The sequence below is a fragment of the Crocuta crocuta genome, unplaced genomic scaffold (genome assembly GCF_008692635.1).
Source record: "Crocuta crocuta isolate KB4526 unplaced genomic scaffold, BGI_CrCroc_1.0 scaffold167, whole genome shotgun sequence".
Lineage (NCBI taxonomy): Eukaryota > Metazoa > Chordata > Mammalia > Carnivora > Hyaenidae > Crocuta > Crocuta crocuta.
This window is the reverse complement of record NW_027532406.1, coordinates 13,894,448-13,913,845: the sequence shown is the minus strand read 5'-3', so window position 1 is coordinate 13,913,845 and position 19,398 is coordinate 13,894,448. Positions and strand designations below refer to the sequence as shown.

Genomic DNA, 19,398 nt, shown 5'->3' with positions numbered 1-19,398 from the left:
CCATGAAAATCAAGCAGTTCTTATTGTAAAAGTCTACCTTAACTCTATAGTCTTTAATCATTTCTCCTGGACTGATTCTGTGTGTGTGTGTGGTGGGGTGAGGAGGTGGGCGGGAAAGGGGAGATGGTGGGGATATCAAGGGGGAATCAGAATTGCCATCCTGGGCCTTTTCCAGAAATTGCTGTAAGTCTATAAAATGCTGTGTGGCAGGAATCTGTTTAGGTTCAAGTAAATAATTATTAAATTTGTTTTGCATAATCTAGGGAAAATTCAATGATGATCTTTCAAAAAGGCACTGTGTACATTTTTGGGAGGATGATTATGTTTGAGATTCTGTAATTTTGGCAAGTTAATCAAGGTGAATTTATCTTTTGATGTTGTTCAAAATGATTTCAGTAGCTTTTTGACACAGAAGCAAAAGAGGATGCAAAGTTTCCCACCCGTATTTACTCACCAGCACATGGCATTTCCATCAACGTGCCCATCAAATTGTCCAGGTGGTTTTTCAGAAGTTCAAAATAGAGGTTAGTAGGCAGATTAGTCTGTTCTCCCAGATGCCCTCGGGTTCTTCTTACTCTTCTGAATGTCCCCTCCATGACTTCTGGTAACCTTTAACAGCCCACACCTGTGACTCTCATGGGATAGGTTCCTTCAGGGTTCTGGAGCCACTTCCTTCAATTCTCTGATGCTAGAGAGGCTTAAATCGTCAGGGGTTTACAATTATCCCCTCCTCCTCCTCTACCCAGAGCACTTAGCCTTTGATCACCGTTGCAGGAATAAGAAAGCCAAATCTGAGGTGTAGTTCATACTCCAGGGCATGCCTTGATATTCAGCTAAGGGTGGCACTCCCTAAAACTGTCCCCTCCTCCTTTCTTCCTTCCTCTTTCTTGATGGTCTCACTTAAGGGCACTTCCTAAATAAATCACTAGAATGTGAATCTTCATCTCAGAGTCTGCTTCTGGGGAACACATTACCTTTCCCATAAGGTAATGCTATGAAAATTAAATGAGATAAATGCGTGTAAAGTATTTGTCATAGTGGTTGGCCATGATATATATGGAAAATGTGACTTATTATTATTATGGTTCTCGTATCAGTTATTTTAGACTCTGGTAGATTGGTGCCAAGGCTTGGAACATCAATCCAACTGATGGCACTGTGAAGAAACACTTGTATACAATTGGGAGAGCGTGTGAGAGTTCATGCTAGCAGTCTTACCACTCAGGCTGTCAACACAAATGTAAGCAAAATGAAAGTAAGGGTAACCAGCAGTACAGAATTTGCTGGGGAGATAGTCCAGATTATTATTTATCATAATCATTAAATATTGGTGAGCCCATTTCTTTAAGAGTTGAGGATCTGAGTTAAGAAGGACCCACTATGACAACTTATTTTTATTTTTTTAGTGTTTATTTTATTTTTGAGGGAGGAAGAACACGCACACATGTGGCATGAGGAGACAGGCGGGAGAGGGGCAGAGAGAGAGGGAGACAGAAGATTCAAAGCAGGCTCTTTGCTGACAGCAGAGAGCCCAGCAGAAAACCCGATGCAGGGCTTGAACTCACGAACCGTGAATCAAGACCTGAGCCAAAGTCAGCCACTTAACTGACTAACTACCCACGGGCCCCATCTATGACTGCTTATTTTTAAAGACATCTCTGTGATTCACTAAGTAAAAGGCTATCTTGGCAGTTGTGACAGTGAAGTCTGAACATCCCAGTGTTGGTGGGGCTGGGAGGGAAATCACAGTGGTCTGAACATGCTCTATCTGATGAATTAGGAGATATCGTTCTTGGCCGACCACCAAGGGTAGGAAACTAGGGAAAAGGCAAGTTTTATATTCAAGTTGATAGATCCTAGGGAATTTAAGAGTCATAAAGAATCTGAAAGTCTCCAAGAGAGTTTGAACAATCTACTGAATTTGTACTAGCAGGTTACTTTTTCTTTAGACTTCATGTGACATAAAATTCGAAGGCAACCTCCAATGAGCATGCACAAGCTCAGCAGGGATTCTTTTAAGGCAGAAAATCAGGAATGTTAGTGTTCAGGGAGCTCCGGAGAATCCATCTTGTCCCTTTGCCTTTCATGAGAGTCATATGACACAAACTGCCAGAGCAAGATGGGATTGAGTAACTCATTCCAGTACGCCACAACTTTCACCATCAGGAGAGCCTCTTAAAGACTCTCAGGTGGCAGGGAGGTAAGCCCACTTTCTCTTCTTGCAGGCCAGAGGACAGCAAATGTGTGGGCTGGGTCAGAGTCTTTCAGGTTTTAGCATCTTGAATTCTATAGAATCCTATCAACTGAGTGCTAGGAGCAGGGAAGGGTTTTCATCACTGAGTTCACTCACCAGTGAGTTCCCACATGTGTCCATCAGCTCAGAGATGTTGATTTATATATCTGGAGGGAGTCCTAGAATCTGCTTTTTAGATCTTGACCCCAAGGTGTGTGTGAAGAAGTTCGTTTGCAATGCCAGGGAGTGAGAATTGACTAGTCTTCCCAACACCAGTGGGGTTGGAGAGTGAAATGTGGATAAGATCTAAGGAACACTATGCGGCCATGGGAGGCACAGGACTGGATGCAGTGTTATGTGGCTGGGCTTTCAAAAAACAATGTGGAGCCTGAAAAGCAGATCAATGAAATTAATGATCCCAACCTGATCTAAGGATATCCACACATGTAAAGACATACATTGAACATGTTATGGGAGTGGGTATGATGGAAGAAGAAGGATCTTGTAGGACTGAAGCTGATAATGCTAAGCACTCAGGGCTTCGAGGAGCCTAGTTAACTAGACTCTTTGCATCCGAAATAAGAAAAAAAGGTGTCTGTGAGGAATGCAAGAGAAAGTGCTCCTAATGAATCAGAGACTCAGCCAAGCTTGGCCTTGGGGTGGTGCAGCCCTTAATCCACAGGGACAGGGCAGCCCAGGGAAGGGCCCTCGTGGAAAGTACTATACCCTACTCCATGCTCCTACCACCTGCCTTTTCTCTCTGGCTTGTTCCTTTTTCCTTTATTTTCCCATAGCTCTTATTTTCTAATGTGTAAATCACTGTCATGAAGCATTAAGCATCAAGGTGGGCATTTGTTTTAAAAGAAATGAAGAAAAGCCAACATTGTTCTATTCTGAAACATGCAGTGTTGTCCTCGCTCAGATTTCTTACCTTGGTAGTCAACACCCTTAGTTCACAGATTCATTTACTGAGGGCTTAGTATATGCCAGGCACTGTGCTGAGTGTTTTGTTTAAATCATCTCCTTTAATCTGCACCCAAATACTCAGTGAAAACCATTCCCCTGTTTTAGATGACTACAATTTAGAGAAGTTGTGTATCTTTCCACACAAAAGTTAAGCTTATCCCCTGGGTAGATACCCACTCTGATTGGAACCACCATGAATCATCAGCTCAAAAGGATGTTTCTTTTTATCAGGCTGGGAAGGAATAATAATAATAATTTTTTAAAAATCCCAAACTTTGGTGTGTCAATCTTAAAAATAAAATAGCCAATTATTTCCTAGCAAAATGAGTTTATTCAGGAATAGCAGGGGAGTTGCAGTTCAGAACATGCAAGCTGTGATGAACCACAGGCAAAGGGAAGGTCAGTTTTTATTAGGTTTCAGGAGGAAATTGAAGGGCGTTGTTTAAACAGCAGTTCATTGGAGAAGAACAAGAGTTTAAGGTTGTGGTGGTTTCTCATTGGCTGCAAGTAGGAGGTTAGTGCGCTGTTGCTGGGGCAAGGAAGAGTCTTCCAAGTTTTTCTTAAAAGTAGGAGATGAAATTCCTATGTGAAAAATATCCTGTCGTGACAAGATGATTCTTCTTTGTGCGGTTTGTGCAGGCTGGAGAATGGTATATTCATGAGAGCGCCCCCTTCAGGGCTTCCCACTTTATTTTGAATAAGGTTTCCTTTATTTTCACCGTGGGCATCTAAGCAGAGAGAGAAGTGAATCAAGTTCTTTCCTCAATGATTGCCTGCAAAAATCTAACCATTCTTGTCTTTGGAATGAGAATGTGTTCAGAATCAAAGGATTCAAATACTTCTTCCATGGCGCCACATTTGGGTATCACCCATTTCATCTACATTCTATTGGATATTGTGTCACCGAGATGTTGTGTTCCTAGAAATTGTTGGGATCAACAGGAGTGATTGCTGACAAGTCACTTCATGTCTCCTATCGTTGCTTCTACCACTTTCATGTTTGTGGATGTGCAGCTACATGATCGGTTTCCACCCAACAGTTACTGCTCCTAAATTATTTCCATATTTTGTAGACTGCAGTCTGATAATATCTAACTTATGAGGCGCCTGCACATGAACCCAGTGAAAAACCATGCATCTATATAGTTTAAGTACAAATATATAATTTAAAGGCACAAGATAGGATTTTCAAATCTAGCCAGAGGGGACAGAACAGCTTTTCAGAAGCTTTGCTTTTACAAGTCAACAGTGTTGCCACGCCAGTGCCTTTTCATGTTGCACACATCACCTGTCTTTTAACTGGAAATTCAAGACAGCAAAGTCTTCATCTGAAAATAAATTAAGTCATAAGATATGTAGTCACTGCATAACTTAGCATTTTTAAAGAAAGAGAATACATCTCTGTCTCAGAGTGCTTAATACAACCTCTGTGGTTTTGGTCAGTGCTTGTTCTCCATTTTTCCTTTTCTTTCTTTTTTAAAATTGCCTTTAGCACTTTGTTTGTTTGCTTGCTTTGTTGAGGTCCTTCTTCATTACTAAAAATATAACAGAAACATGTTCTGTTTGGTTGACTTTTAACTCTATATCTTTTTCTTTGTTTTTTTAAGAGAGTGTGTGAGCAAATGGGGGAGGGGCCCACAGAGAGGGAGAGAGAGAATGCCAAACAAGCTCTGCATTGTCAGCATGGAGTCTGACTCGGGGATCAAACTCACAAACTATGAGATCATGATCTGAGGCAAAATCAAGAGTCAGATGCTTAACCGACTGGGCCACCCAGGTGACACTTAACTCTGTATCTTTAATGCAATACTCACATTCTTCTAGATAAGAGGAGTTATTGCTACTTGTCCACTAGAATCCAATTAGGGTATTGGATTAAATAAATGCCCAATACAAGAAAAATCCTGGTGGCTAAAATTAACAACTCAGGAAACAATAGATGTTGGCAAAGAGGTGGAGAAAGGGAACACTTTTGTATTCTTGGTGGGAATGCAAACTGGTGCAGCCACTGTGGAGAACAGTATGGAGGTTCTTAAAAAGTTAAAAATAGAGCTACTCTACCACCCAACAATTGCACTACTAGGTANTATATATATATATATACACACACACACACACACAATGGAATTTTACTCAGAGATCAAAAAGAATGAAATCTTGCCATTTGCAACAGTGTGGAAGGAATTAGAGTGTATTATGTTAAGCAAAATAAGTCAGTCAGAGAAAGATAAATATCATATAATTTCACTCATATATGGAAATTAAGAAACACAACAGATGAACATAGGGGAAGGGAAGGAAAAATAAGATAAAAACAAGAGAGGGAAGGAAACAATGAGAGACTCTTAAATACAGAGAACAAACTGAGGATTGCTGGAAGGTAGGTGGGTGGGGGGATGGGTTAAACAGGTTGATGGGAATTAAGGAGGGCACTTGTTGGGCTGAGTACTGGGTGTTATATGTAAGTGATGAATCACTAAATTCTACTTCTGAAATCATTATTACACTATATGTTAACTAACTTGGATTTAAATAATAAAAAGAAAAGAAATAACCTGGTAAATCTTTAGCTTGCAGAAAAGCATTCATTTAAGAAATGCTATACTTGTAAAATAGTTTTGAAACTCAAGATTCATTTCGTTCTTTCCTCTGACTAGTAAAAGTAAGTGTCACAGTGATGAAAACTGAATTTTGATAACTGACGTACAATACAATGGAAGCAAGTGTGAAAAAAAATTGTTAGCAACATGGCATTCTTGCTTCTGAATGTCCGTAAAGAAAATACTTGAGTTACCTTGGAACTAGTAGGATTTGTGGTTATTATAATGCCAAAGTAGGGTTGTTGAAATCTTTGGTGGTTTACCAGGCATTGCTCTGGGAGAAACATAGATCAGTGTTTTATATAGGTAAGACTCCACTGGTATAGATTATGTACATGATGCCATGATATGGAGTACCCACCTTTGATACGTGTGGGAAGTTGTTGGAAGTCTCACTGTCTTCTCTCTGAAGTTATTTTGTATAGTTGTCAACTCCTTTCCATGGAGTTATAGGAGATACGCCGCTCAGAAGAGTACCACTATGAGCTCTTATTGGAGACCCCTCTTTCCTCTGAGTTTGTGTAGACATTACACTAGCTAGAAGTCTAGAAATTGTTTACAGATTTTCCCACAGTCTTTTGTAGATTTGTTTTCAAAGAAAATATTGATCTTCATAAGCCCACAATGTAACCTTTTACTTAATTGCTGGCAGAATTGTCCAAACCCCAGATTATAATAAATCCATTAGGGTAGAGACATCATTTATTTCCCCTTTCTCCCTCCCTCCCTTCTTCCCTCCCTCCCTCCCTCTTTTCTTCCCTCCCTCCCATCCTTCCTTCCTTCCTCTCTCTTTAAGTTTATTTATTTAATTTGAGAGAGACAGAGAGAGCACCAGCTCGGAGGAGGGGCAGAGAGAGAGGGAGAGCGAGAATCCCAAGCAGGCTCCATGCTGCCAGTGCAGAGCCCAATGTGGGGCTTGATTTCGTTAAATGTGAGATCATGACCTGACCCAAAATCAAGACTCAGATGCTTAACTGACTGAGCCTCCCAGGCACCCTGAGACCCCATATCTTTTTTTTTAAGTTTATTTATTTTGAGAGTGAACACAATTGGAAAGGGGCAGACAGAGGGAGAGAGAGACTCACAAGCAGGGTCTGTGCTTTCAGCACAGAGTCCAATGTGGGATTTGATCTCACAAAACGTGAGAACATGACCTGAGCCTAAATCAAGAGTTGGATGCTTAACTGACTGAGCCACCCAGGTGGCCCACACCATTTCTGCTTTTTCCAATGCTTATGTCATGTCAGTTAAGTCATGACATAACTGTGTTATCCAAGAACAAAGAGCCAGATCCCTCATTTATTTTATGGCACTGGATTCTCTGCTGGCAATACCAAAAAGATGACAGTCATTTAGCCTGCTTTGTTATGGAAGCACACTCAGTCCCCATGACCCAGCACCTTTAAAGTTTTGACATTTGTTTTTTAAAAAGCTATTAAAATTACACACATGATATTTTGGTAGGCCTTAAAAACAAAGAGGAGACGTTTTATAGCTAAACAATTTTATTGACTTTTTGTGAAATAAAAAACACGAAACAAACCACCATGGTTAAAGGCCATAATCAGCATCAACCAAATGAACCAGCCACTTGGTTACAGTAGCTGATGACAAACACTAGTGGATATTATTGCTTATTCCCCAGGTTCATTTACATGTCCATTATGTTTTGGCAAGATTACAATCACATGGGAGCTTTGGTTATATAAATTCAACTCTGACCATTCACTAAAAACCCAACTGTTACCATTTTATGGTGGGATACATGTCAATTCTTCCTGAGTCTTGACATTTATCCTCTCATTCTGTCTCCTTTCTCCTTCTGTTAATGCTTTACAGCCCTACTGACCAAAAGTTAAAGTAAATGCATTTACAACCATCCATCTCTACTCTAGTGCCCTCTCCTTTGTCATGAGAGGGTGATGCATTTCTGGGCCTCTCCAAACTCTTGTATCTGGTGTATATCCACTGCCAGTAAATAAATGTCCATCTGTAACCTGGATAGATTTTCAAATGCATATCGTTGTCAACACTGGGGTTAGGACTCAACTCTCTTCTAACTCCCGAAAGCTAGAAAAAAAAGAATCAACAGCCTTTAGCATCAGTAAGTTGACCTCCCAACAAAATAAGCCCCAGCCCCCGCCATACAACATCCCATGGCAGGTAAGGAGCTGTGGCCTTAAAATGCTGTGTATGAGTGCTGTAACATTTTAATGTACAGAGAAGCAATGATTGACTGCTTCTCTAAAGCTCCCCTGCTCAATGCTTTCCATTTTAACACTGAAAACTCAGAATGACAAAGGATCAGGACTAACTCACAATAGCACCATTTCCTAGACTCTTGGAATAAGATTCCTGTCTGTGTTGGAGAATGCAAGGACCTCAGACGACCCAGCCTCCAGCTTTGCACTTTCATAGGCCTTGCTGAATTTCAGCAGTGGTGGGTGGTCTGCCTCAGCCTACTTCTACAGTGGCGTGAATTTTTCCTGGGAAGAATTAAAAATGCGTGTCTTACAAAGTGAAGTTGGCTGCAGGTGAGAGACCTGAGGAAGCCTGTTTCGGTTGGTAAGATGATGGGACAAAGTCTGGAGATCCTTTCCCTTGCCCATCTCAATTCAAGTCATTAGAGAATCTGCATGCAGAAGCATGGCAAGATCAGGGAATACTGAGAGACACAAACCCTAACACAGCAATCCAAACACCAACGCTCTTACGGTATCTTTTGTATTCAGGTCCACTGGTGGGTTTGCCCTGGATAATGCTGGGATTTAATAAGCCCTTCTAATGATTATAAAGATTATCCTCTTGAATCTGGACATTTTAAACAACAGAAGATTTGATATCACTATATTTTACATGGCACATATAACCATATAATTACTAGCACTTACACAGCAAATATTGTAAATACACATTCTTGGAGTTGACTTGGTAATTATACCAATGTTATTCAACAGAACAAAGATTAAGTACTCTCTAACTTGCGCTTGGGGGAATTTCATTCCAACCCTTTACTTTACCATGAAAGGATAACCCTCTAATTATGTAATAATGCTTGGTGGTCATGTGGGCAAAGAGAATCACAGGGTGACTTCATGGTTAATTTGTGGCCTGTAAAATAAAGTAATACATAGTATTTTCATTTCAACAAAATACAAGACCATATAAAAATATTTTCCAATTTGGAATTTGAAACATGAAAGCTGGATTTTTTTTCCTTTGTATAAAAAGAAACGGAATAACGGACTAAAGTTTATTAAGCCTTCTAACAAAAAATATACATAGAAGTTTAAGGAATGCAGTGAGCGTCAACTTCCCTTTTTGTCCAGGCTCATTGAAGGGGAGGCTTGTGCTTTGATCCCAACAAAGATAAATGCACAAAAGTGGAGGAAGATCAGTGCCTGAAACCTGAACTACAATTTATCTCTAATAATAGGACTAATTTTACAGTAGTGCTTTTAAAAGTGTGTGTCAGATTACTGATTTTTGTTTCTCTTCCTCCTCAGGCAACTGCTGGAGATGAATTCCAGAAGCACCACTTTCGTCTCGAGTGATGTTTATTTAGTGCAATGTCTTCCTTCTCTCGTTCCCTTTTCACACGCTGGTAGTGGTCTTCTTCCTTCAGGTACCAGACAGGGGGCCAGCGGTGCCGCTCAAAGTATTCCTGGTTGTCTGGCGAAGGAAAGATGAAGATGATAATACCCTTGGTTCATCAAATGCTTCTATATTCTAGGTTCTGTGCCTAATGCTTCTCATATACACTATCTTACATACTCTCTCAACAACCCACTGTGTAAGGATTAGGTGTAGGACCATTTGCAGATTGTGACACTCAAGTTTTGATAGTTACAATGACTTGCCTGAAGTAGCTGGGCAAAGAGGAACTGAACCCAGGACCTCCTGACTTCAGAGTGTAGGCTTGCCCCCCAGACCAGTGTGAGCAATGACTACAGCATGCTGTGCAGCAGGGAACCCCAAACCCCACTCCACCCAAATCCCTCAAGTATGAAGTTCTTCAAGGAGAATTCCCAACCCACAATTCCTTGTGTCATGTCACATGCGTGTGACTGCCAACTGGTCATAGGGAATTCTCCATGAGCTGCCTGCTGCTTGTGGACCTTCTCCACAAGGGCACAGAGGGTAAATGCTTCAGTTGGAGGGGATGACAGCTGGAAAGATGGGGACCCATAGTCTCACCTGCAGATTTTGATTTGATTTCCTTGCGGAACTTGGAACAAACACTGTTGTAGTTGGTGCAGATGTGGTGCAAACACCAGGCGGCCAACTGGTGGGCATTGTGGAACTACAGGGAAGTGACCAAAAGGGGGGATCAGACTTTGCTTTCTAAAACGGGGCCACAAAGAATAGGAAGGCATGGGAGGGGTGAAGGAGGTAAAGGGCCCACATGACTAATTCAGTACACCTCTTGTTTTGACTACAGTGTTTTGACTCTGGCCATGGTTCCAGCGCCAGCCAAATATAGTGTTTGGCACACCCTTTCCTTACCCCTGTGATAGGTGCACTGAAAATAATCGCTGTGTCAGATCAGGAGCTGAGGGTGTGCCTTACCTCCCAGCCTCCCCCACCGCAGGCCCACTCGTGACAAAGAACTGTGGCCTCAGGAAGGTGCCAGCTGGCAGCGGAGCAGGGATACTGACTCTGTTTAAGGAAGCCTCGGCCACGGAGGACTCCGTGTCGCATGTCAGAGCTCGGCTTGCTGGGGCCAAAGATCTGAAAGAAGAGACTGTGGAATGTGTGACTGTCCTATACCTGTCGTTTGGTTACATAAGAAGAGCGGGTGGTGTGGGCAGGGTGGCAGAGACTCGACACTCACAGCATCTCCTTTCTGAGTAGATGCCTGGGGAGGTAGCAGCTGAGGGAGCTGTGATCACAACAGACTTGGTGTTCAAAGTCTACAGTCACTGCCCCATACCTCCCTAAATTTGGCCGGTTTCCCCCACACCCCACGCTCTGTCCACATCTTTCTCAGACATCCATTAAATTTGTTGGTCTTGAGGTTCTTTGATCGGGTGAAGCCCCGAAACTGACAGCGTGCTTTCTCTGGGTCCCACATCTCTACCGTGAATGAAGGCCCATAGGAAAGCTGAAGTACTCAGAAAATAACTCAATAAACTCTGAGAATTGCAACCCCAACATTATAGACAATTTTGGCTGATGCTTCCCACTTCTCTTGATATCAGGTTTCATTTGGAAAGTAAGGGTACTGGTGTCCTGGCATTGGCCCATACCTGCCCAAGGGAGTCAATTGTGCACATTTCTTCCCTACTCTGAGTTCAGCAATTTCATGTTGTTAAGGCGGGGGGATTTACACCATGGAAACTAGAAAATGCAACATATTAGGGTCTCAGCCTGTCCCCAGGCTCATCATGAAATAAGCCCAGCATGCCACGAGGCTAAGGTCTAATAAATGAGCTAAGATATGTGAGACGCCATCTTAAACTCTTCCTGCCAAGGCTTGTCAGGGCAGGGACACAGAGCAAATTGACACAACTGCAAATCATTACTTCAAGTGGACTGGCCCTATATGGAATTCTGGGTCATTTCATTTTTTCTCCAGGATGAGTACTTACTGGAGAGAGCACAAGTCATAAACTATGCTCCAGGCCTGTTTCAAAAGACCTCAGATTCCAAGTGTGGACAACCAGTTAAACAATTTTTTTAAAAAAATGTATTGCTTATTTTTGAGAGAGAGAGAGAGAGAGAGACAAAGCGTGAGCAGGAGAGAGGCAGAGAGAGGGGGAGTCACAGAATCCAAAGCAGGCTCTAAGTGGTCAGCACAGAGCCTGATGCTGGACTCAAACCCACGAATCGTGAGATCATGACCCAAGCAGAGGTTGATGCCCAACCGAATGAGCCACCCAGGTACCCCTGGTTTTGATGGGGGCTTGCTAATCTTACTGCAATAGATGTCTCTTCTTGGTTTTGATTCTAACCTTTACTAGCCTGTGTTTCCCATTGGGTTTTAGTAATTTGTGCTTCGATTTCTTTCACTGCCTATGACTGCCCCAAAGGCAGAGAATCTACCATTTGTATCCACATGTCCTTTTGTCTAGGGCAGTGTCTGATATGTGGGGAGAAAATAACAAATTCTTGTTGCGTGCTAAGTTACAACATGCAGGTTGCTGGAAAGTACTATTTTGCCTTTTCTCCTTTGGAATCCAAGCCATCTCCTCTGCCTGCAGGTGGAATGGCAGCTTGGCTGGCTACTCCTCCCTCCTCTCCCTGAAACCACTTCTTCTCCCTTAATGGAGAATGATCTAAGACTTAGTAAACCACTGCCTTAACAGAGAGAGAGAGAGTGAAAACCAAAGCCAATGGTCTGAAGAAAGGACTGAAGAATTTTTTACCCTTCTCTTAGAGTTCCTTTGGGGAGTTCTAGAAACTGTCTGATCTTGGCCATATGTGTCCAAGATTTCAAACAAGGAGAGACAAAACCTTCCCCTATCATGCCCCAAGTTGTTCTCCCACATGTGAAGCTGGTGCCTCGGGGGACAATGGGGCTGGCGTGGGGTAGGGTCCTTGTTGTTTTCTCAAACGAAGCCCAGCAGGGTGAATGGTGCATGAAACGTGAAACTCTCAGATCTTCTCAGTGTACACAGGGCCCTCTGTGACTCAGTGGTGACATCTTTATTTAGACAGATGCAACAGCGGAATGTTTTATCAGCATTAAATGAACTGGTTGAACACACTGAAAAGGTGAAAGGCAAACTGTTACAGACCTGGGCCAGTTCCAAATAAGAGAGCACTTCCCCGTCGATGCCCACGCCGCTCATTGCGGCCTTGGTCAGCTCCTGAACAGCATACTGCTCTGGGGAAGAGAGGGAACGGGAGAAACGTGAACCATACTCCATAAGCCAGACATCTCACCTAGAGGGTCTGGTCTGAGATGACCTAACTGGAGAGGAAGTATGGGACAGCTCTGGTAGCCATCCGAACTCAGCTCAGGGTGGCCTGTCAGCATGGGGGGTTCTGGTCCCCGGCCACTGCACCAGCAACTGTGGGACGCTCAGCTCATTTGCACTCCTGAAATAGCCAGAGTCCTTCAGACCTTCACTGTCCAGTGTGATAACTACTGGCCACATGAGATGATTTCAACTTAAATTAAAATTAACTGAAATTAAAAATTCATGCCCTCCGTCACACTGAGGTGCTCAATAGCTACATGTGTATTCGGCAACACAGACATGAAACATTTCCATCCCTGCAAAGAGTTCTTTTTTTTTTTATTTTTTTTTATTTTTTATTTTATTTATTTCTAGGGGAGAGAGAGAGAGAGAGACAGCGTGAGCAGGGGAGGGTCAGAGAGAGAGGAAGACACAGACTCTGAAATAGGCTCCAGGCTCTGAGCTGGCAGTCAGCACAGAGCCCGACGCGGGGCTCGAACCCACGAACCGCAAGATCATGACCTAAGCGAAAGTCGGACGCTTAACCGACTAAGCCACCCAGGCGCCCCCATCCCTGCAAAGAGATCTATTGGATGGTGCTGCTCTAGAGAGTCGTGCGCCTTCATAGAATCCTCTAGACTCTCTGCTACCTTCCTGTTGACAGCTTCCCCACTCCTAGCACTCCAATTCTCAATAATCACTCACAATAGAGGGACTGAGTAACAGAGGAATGGATCCATATGGGGAATTAAAAATGTGAATGCATATGTCTGTCTCAACAGCTGAAGATGGGTGACATCTTTACTGTTCAGCCTCTTAGATTCTGAAGACTGTAGAAACCTTCACCCAGAGGTAACAAAAATCTGGTTGGGAGAGCCACCTATGGCTGGGAGCTGTGTCTAAGGCTTCCAAGCTGAACTGAAATAGTGGTTCTGAGACTGAGATGTCTTTTGCCTCTGTTTGGGGCCATCACCTGCATTTGGGATTGACCTGTGTGGGTACAATCTAGGCCCTCCATTTCTCGCTCCTTTATGTCAAGGTGCTTTTTTTTCATCTCTAGCCACTGCATCTATTCTTCTAATCCAGTAGATTGCCTTAATCATGCTTACCTTCTGTTCTGGCTCTATGTACTTAGTCAAGATGCCTCTATCTGGTCAATATGAGATATAGGTTTGAATGATTTCTTTGGCAAAACCTTCCTTGACTGGACTGACAAAGAACAATTTGGAACTAAATTTTCCAAAGAAGTCATCAGACTTTTTAATTTCAAGTTAATAGCAACATTTCTTGATATTCATTTAAAAAAATGTTGTAAACGCTCTATACTAACCAAAGATTATAAATGATTAAGGGAATTTTCTTAGGAAGCTCTATATTAATCATAATAATAATGATTAATAATATTAATATTAATAATTTAATAACAAAAAGAAAGATGCACAGAAGTCTGTAGTTCACCCAAGAAGCTCTCTTTGGTTCAGCTCATTTCACAGAGAAGTCAGCCCCATGTTTTTCTCATCATACTTAATATTTAAGCAGAAATGGAATTAATTTAAGATTAATCACAAAACTTCTCCAGCAGATTTGGCCCAAATTGGTTTTGACTATTTTTTAAAAAATCAGTTCATCCTCAAAGGATAAGTACTTGTAAAAACTGGATAGTCAAATGGATCAGAATCTTTACCTCTGAAAAAAGGAACCACTTCCTGCACTCTACAGAGTTAGCATTTAAGAAGCAAGTACACTCCTCTAGATCTGTGACTTTGGGTGTACTGGTTAAAAATAGTTTTTAGAAAGTCAAATAGCAATGCTTCAACGATCTCTTTCTGTCTTTTTATACAGTGGGGGAAGAAGCAAGGCAAGGAGGATTTTGATCTTCTAGTAGAAACCTGGAGTCCAGAGAAATACATTTTTTTTCCCTAAAGAAACTGCCAGAAAGTCAAGGGCATATAAGACTTAGTTTGTTCCAACATTCATTTTCATTCACTTAATGATTCAACAGGTATTTACTGGGAAGCTAATATGCTCAGGCACTTTTCTGCATGTGGGAGACAGGCAGGTCAATGTATGAAACTGGCACTATTTCTGTTTTCATGGTTAACAGGCATCAGATAACCTAGTGACAAACACCCAGATTGCTAACTGACACCTGTGGAGAATGAAGCTGAAGGTTTACAAAAAAAAAATAAAAGGTATATGAATATACATATCCTATTCAGACCTGTTTCAGCTTAATGACTAAACAAATCCAGAAATGATACATAGATTTTGAGAAGTGAAGCCAAGTCCCCCTTTTTTCTTTCTCCCAAAATGCTCTTGACAATGTCAGAACATTTTCTAAAATAGCTTTAAAAAAAAAACACTTACATAATGCTTACTAGGTGCCAGACACTGTTCTGAGAACTTTATGTATATATATCTTAACTCCTTAATCTTCATAACAACTCTATGGTAGAATAACACGGTCCCTATTCCCAAGAGAGAGAATGTGGAGACAGAGTGGTTAAGTGTGAAGTCATCCAGCCAGGAAATGGTGGAGTCAGGATCTGAGCCCAAAAAATCTGGCTCTGTAGCCTATGTTCTTAGCCACTGCCTCCTACTGCCTCTTTCTTAAAGACTGTGTCTGAGCACACATTATGGTAATAATATGGACATAATAGTTTTATTTCAAATTCCATGGTCCACAATGAGGCAGAATGTATAGAGCATGGGTCCCAAGAGCAGGGATCATGCATTATTCATCTTGATAACTGCATCACCCGACAGGGCTTACCATGAGGTAGGTGCTTGCGAGATATTTGTGGAATTGAATTGGGCTGTCTGATATGTCTGATCAATTCCTATCACCCTGCACAAGACCGTCCTATATTGGGTGATACAAAGTTAATTTTGAGTCCTTGGAAATGTTATTTTTGTTTAAATATAATTTTGACAAACAGGACAGTCAGACGCTGCATGGCACCCAGTCATCGGCCTTACCTGCAAGTGCAACCAAGTGTGGCAGGCAAAATCTGTTTGCCAAGACAATTAATTCCAGTGGGTCCAGGTCCAAGTTAGGTGACAACTGCTTGGTGTAAAGATAATCCAATACCGCTTGCATTGACATCTTGTTTATGTTTGGGAGATATACCTGAAACATCATTTGAAAAGCTAAGTTTTGCTGAAGAATGTGGTGGGTACATTTTCAGGCTATACTGCTTATAAATATCCCAACTGTACAATTTGATATTGGCAAGTCTGGGACACTTGCTTTGAGGCTGCGTGTAGAAGTCATTCACTATTTACTGCTTTAAACATAAAAGTTTGATTTGTAGATGACAAAAGAGTGGGGCTGCCTGACAAAGCGTGATTTGGAATTTTTAAATGGCTATTTGGACTTATAAATCAGACAAATGGGCTGTAAATGTATGATGACATTATGGGCTCTCTTTGCCAAGTACCCTATAATACTCTATTGTGGGGAAAGAAATCTCCTAGCAACATGACAGGTGTTGGGGGGAGCTGCAAACCACACTGTTGCTGACACACGATAGAGCCCAGCTCTCTAAGATGTCAAAACAGAGGATGAGGAACTACCCTAGTTGCCACAGTGACTGGCTTGATTCCAACATTCTATCAATATCGGCTAACACAATATACACGCTTCATTGTTTTTCCTATGACATGGCCACATAGATTCAAAATTACTGGAACATCCGGTATCAGCAGATTCAGAGAATCCAGAGAACTCCTTACCTGGGCCATCTGGGGAATAGTCGGTTGGGTACCGTAAACTCTCCTTTGTAGGATTTACCTAACCTCTCTCCTGAGCACCTGCAGTTGTTGCTAATATTAATACATGCTGGATTTCACTAGAGAGCCAGGGCATGGATCAATGAGGATGCACACTGCATGGCAGCATACAGACTCCAAGTAAGTCCACAAGATGGACCCCAGCATAGTACAGAACAGTACCATCGGTGTTAACTACTGGAATGATGATGATAAAAATTAATCTTAATTGAAGGCTTCTTATACACTGTGATTTACTCTGATCCTTATATCCTCCCCAGGAAGAAGAGACTATTGTTTTTGCCATTTTATAGATAAGGAAATTGAGGCTTAGGGAGGTTTAGTCCTGTATCTAAGGTCACAGAGCTAGTCAGTGTCTGGGATTTGAACCTAGGGAGTATAATTCTAAGGTCTGTGCTCAGAACCACTGTGTAGTACAAGAACCCTTTCATGGCAAGGAAGCAAAGTTTTGTTTGGCTCACAGTATAATAAAGTACTGTATTTCACTAACAGTTTTTAAGAATCACATTTCTAAGTTCAAAAGGATGAACAGTTATAAACTTCTTCTTTCCAGTACTTAATAAATCTCTGTACACCACATAAAGATGATTACATCTCTATTATACATGATTACATTTATATTATACATCTAATCTCTCCCCCTCTCTCTCTCTCTTCCTCTGTCTCTGTCTCTCTCCACAATCTACATGGGTCTCATGGCTAATGCATTCTGGTGTTGTGGTTCCACAATCATTTAAGCTATCACAACCTTCCATGTCATCTTCCTGCATGGCCACCAGCCACGTCAGACGGGACAATCCTTTCCGACAGAGCTTTCTCTTCATGTATTAGAGGGAAGACCCCCGAAACTTGTCAGAAATATTAAGAAAATTCCACACACACACCCTTTCAGTCATAGTCAATGAAAACAATAATAATTTGGTAAATAAGCTACACGGGTTATTACTATCTCGGATTTGAAACAAGGGTCCTCATTTCAAGTTTCTAGTGCAACCTCTACAATAGATAGAACCTGGCAAGTAGAAACTGTTACTGATGCAATTTTAAAGTAAAGAAGCTGTTGTAATTAATTGCTATTTCAGTGAATCTAACATTAGTTGTACTTGCACATTATGCTTACATACATATACATTTATGTACACATGCATTTATCTTACACAGATCGTGTTTGAATTAGTACAATTTTATAAATAATTGAAGGTTAAGTTATGAAACTTTAAAATTTGGACCATTTTGGTAGTGGAGGTATGTCCATTTTACAAAGTCCTAAGTGCTATAAAGTGTTAGTGCTCATACATATAGAAAGTCCCAGAGCTTTCTGTGAACACCTGCTCTTTCAGCGGTGGGGAGGTCTGCTGTTTTGGAAAATAACAGCTTGGATGCCAGGGCAAGAGGCTGGGACAGGACATTTGTCACTAAAATGAGTGTGACCTTCGACAAATCATTTACCCTCTCTGGCCCTCAGTTTCCTCATCTGTTACATGGGAGAGATTTGGAAGAGGTGATAACCTCCAGCTCTTTCTTCTTCATGGAGACTCTGGATTGGGAAGATATTCAGATTACTTTAGCATCTTTTGGCAAGAGTGTGTTTTAAGTCATGACAAAAAGAAAAGAGAAAAGAAACTGTTTCTGGCAACAAGAGATGACTGATTCCTGTAAGCAGCCCTGGCCCAATACTTCCAATGTCTCTGGAGTGTTCTGACATTTGATTAAAAAATGTTTTTAATGTTTATTTATTTTTGAGAGACACACAGAGAGAAAAATTGTGAGCAGGGGAGTGGCAGAGAAAGCCTGAGACACAAAATCCGAAGCAGGCTTCTGGCTCCTAGCTGTCAGCACAGAGCCCGATGTGGGTCTCAAACTCATAAGCCTCAAATCATGACCTGAGCAGAAGTCGGATGCCAACTCAGCCACCCCGCCGCCTGTGGAGTGTTCTGGCATTTATAGTCATCTGTGACTTGCTCTTTCCTTCTTGTGTAACAGGAGGCAGACAATTTTTTGAAGTGATGGCTTTTTTGGGGCAAATATGCTAGGGACCCTTAGAGCAAATGAAAACCCAACTGAAAACACGTTCAGAGCACACACCATTCTTGTGTGTGTGTGTGTTTTTTTAATCCTATTTCTGTGATTTCAATATTTATGATTAACCAAATAACACTGGAGAGACTACTTTATAGAACTTAAAAATATATAAATAAAGCTACATAAGAAATGGAGTTAAGAATTTTGCATCCTACCTGCTGGATGTAGCTTAAAAGAAATGAGTCAGCAAAGAGACTATAACTCTATCCGAAACCATGTCTCTTATTCTAGTATCGTTGGTTTAAAATTTTAATTGCAAAGATCAGCTCAGACTATTAGGCTTATAATTAGAGGCAGTCTCATAGAGAATGAGAAAGTTTTCCAGAATCAGAGCATTGCTTACTACAATTCAGGCATGCATTTTTAATGAACCACTTGCTGAGCACCTCTGGGGAGAGAATTATGCTTACTGCTACATTAAAAGTAATGAGAAAAATAGAAATAAAATACAATGTCTTCTTAAATATTAAATGACAAAAAATGTTAAAGTCACATCAATGGGTATATTTTATTCCTTTCTGGATATGTATCAGAATTCTATTAATGCCAAAAAGAAAGACTGAATTTAGAGGTTCGGGAAGTCAAGTTTTCACAGAACAATAAATAGTTAAAAGGTGGCCTAGAAAAGACAGATCCCAAGTGCAAAGACAAGCCTATCAGTTGTGGAATATTTACTGAGCATTTAACTGATGTTCCTCCCTCCACCAGGGCTAGTTTAGGAAGTGTGGAACTGGGGGCTTTTTAACTCAGGGCTTTCAGGGGACAAAGATTTTCAACCAAAGAATTTAACAAGGATCCTCCGGGACAATGATCACCAACA

The 19,398-nt window shown here is 41.4% G+C and overlaps 1 protein-coding gene across 8 annotated transcripts in view; it reads right to left on the bottom strand.

The window, feature by feature from the left end:
* Nucleotides 1–9,038: 9,038 nt before the first annotated feature.
* The window catches only part of RHOBTB1 (Rho related BTB domain containing 1), a 120,373-nt gene continuing 110,013 nt past the window's right edge, over nucleotides 9,039–19,398 (bottom strand). For 6 of the 8 annotated variants that reach the window (XM_077778550.1, XM_077778552.1, XM_077778551.1 and 3 more), the window contains 4 exons: nucleotides 15,684–15,834; nucleotides 12,540–12,628; nucleotides 9,997–10,102; nucleotides 9,039–9,471 (listed from right to left, as the gene is read on the bottom strand). In XM_077778550.1, coding sequence (XP_077634676.1) covers nucleotides 9,302–9,471; nucleotides 9,997–10,102; nucleotides 12,540–12,628; nucleotides 15,684–15,834 — 516 coding nt within the window. In that variant the 3' untranslated portion in view covers nucleotides 9,039–9,301. Of the gene's footprint in view, nucleotides 9,472–9,996; nucleotides 10,103–10,125; nucleotides 10,531–12,539; nucleotides 12,629–15,683; nucleotides 15,835–19,398 lie in introns of those variants that run through there. The other 2 variants (XM_077778556.1, XM_077778554.1) reach the window with 2 other exon arrangements.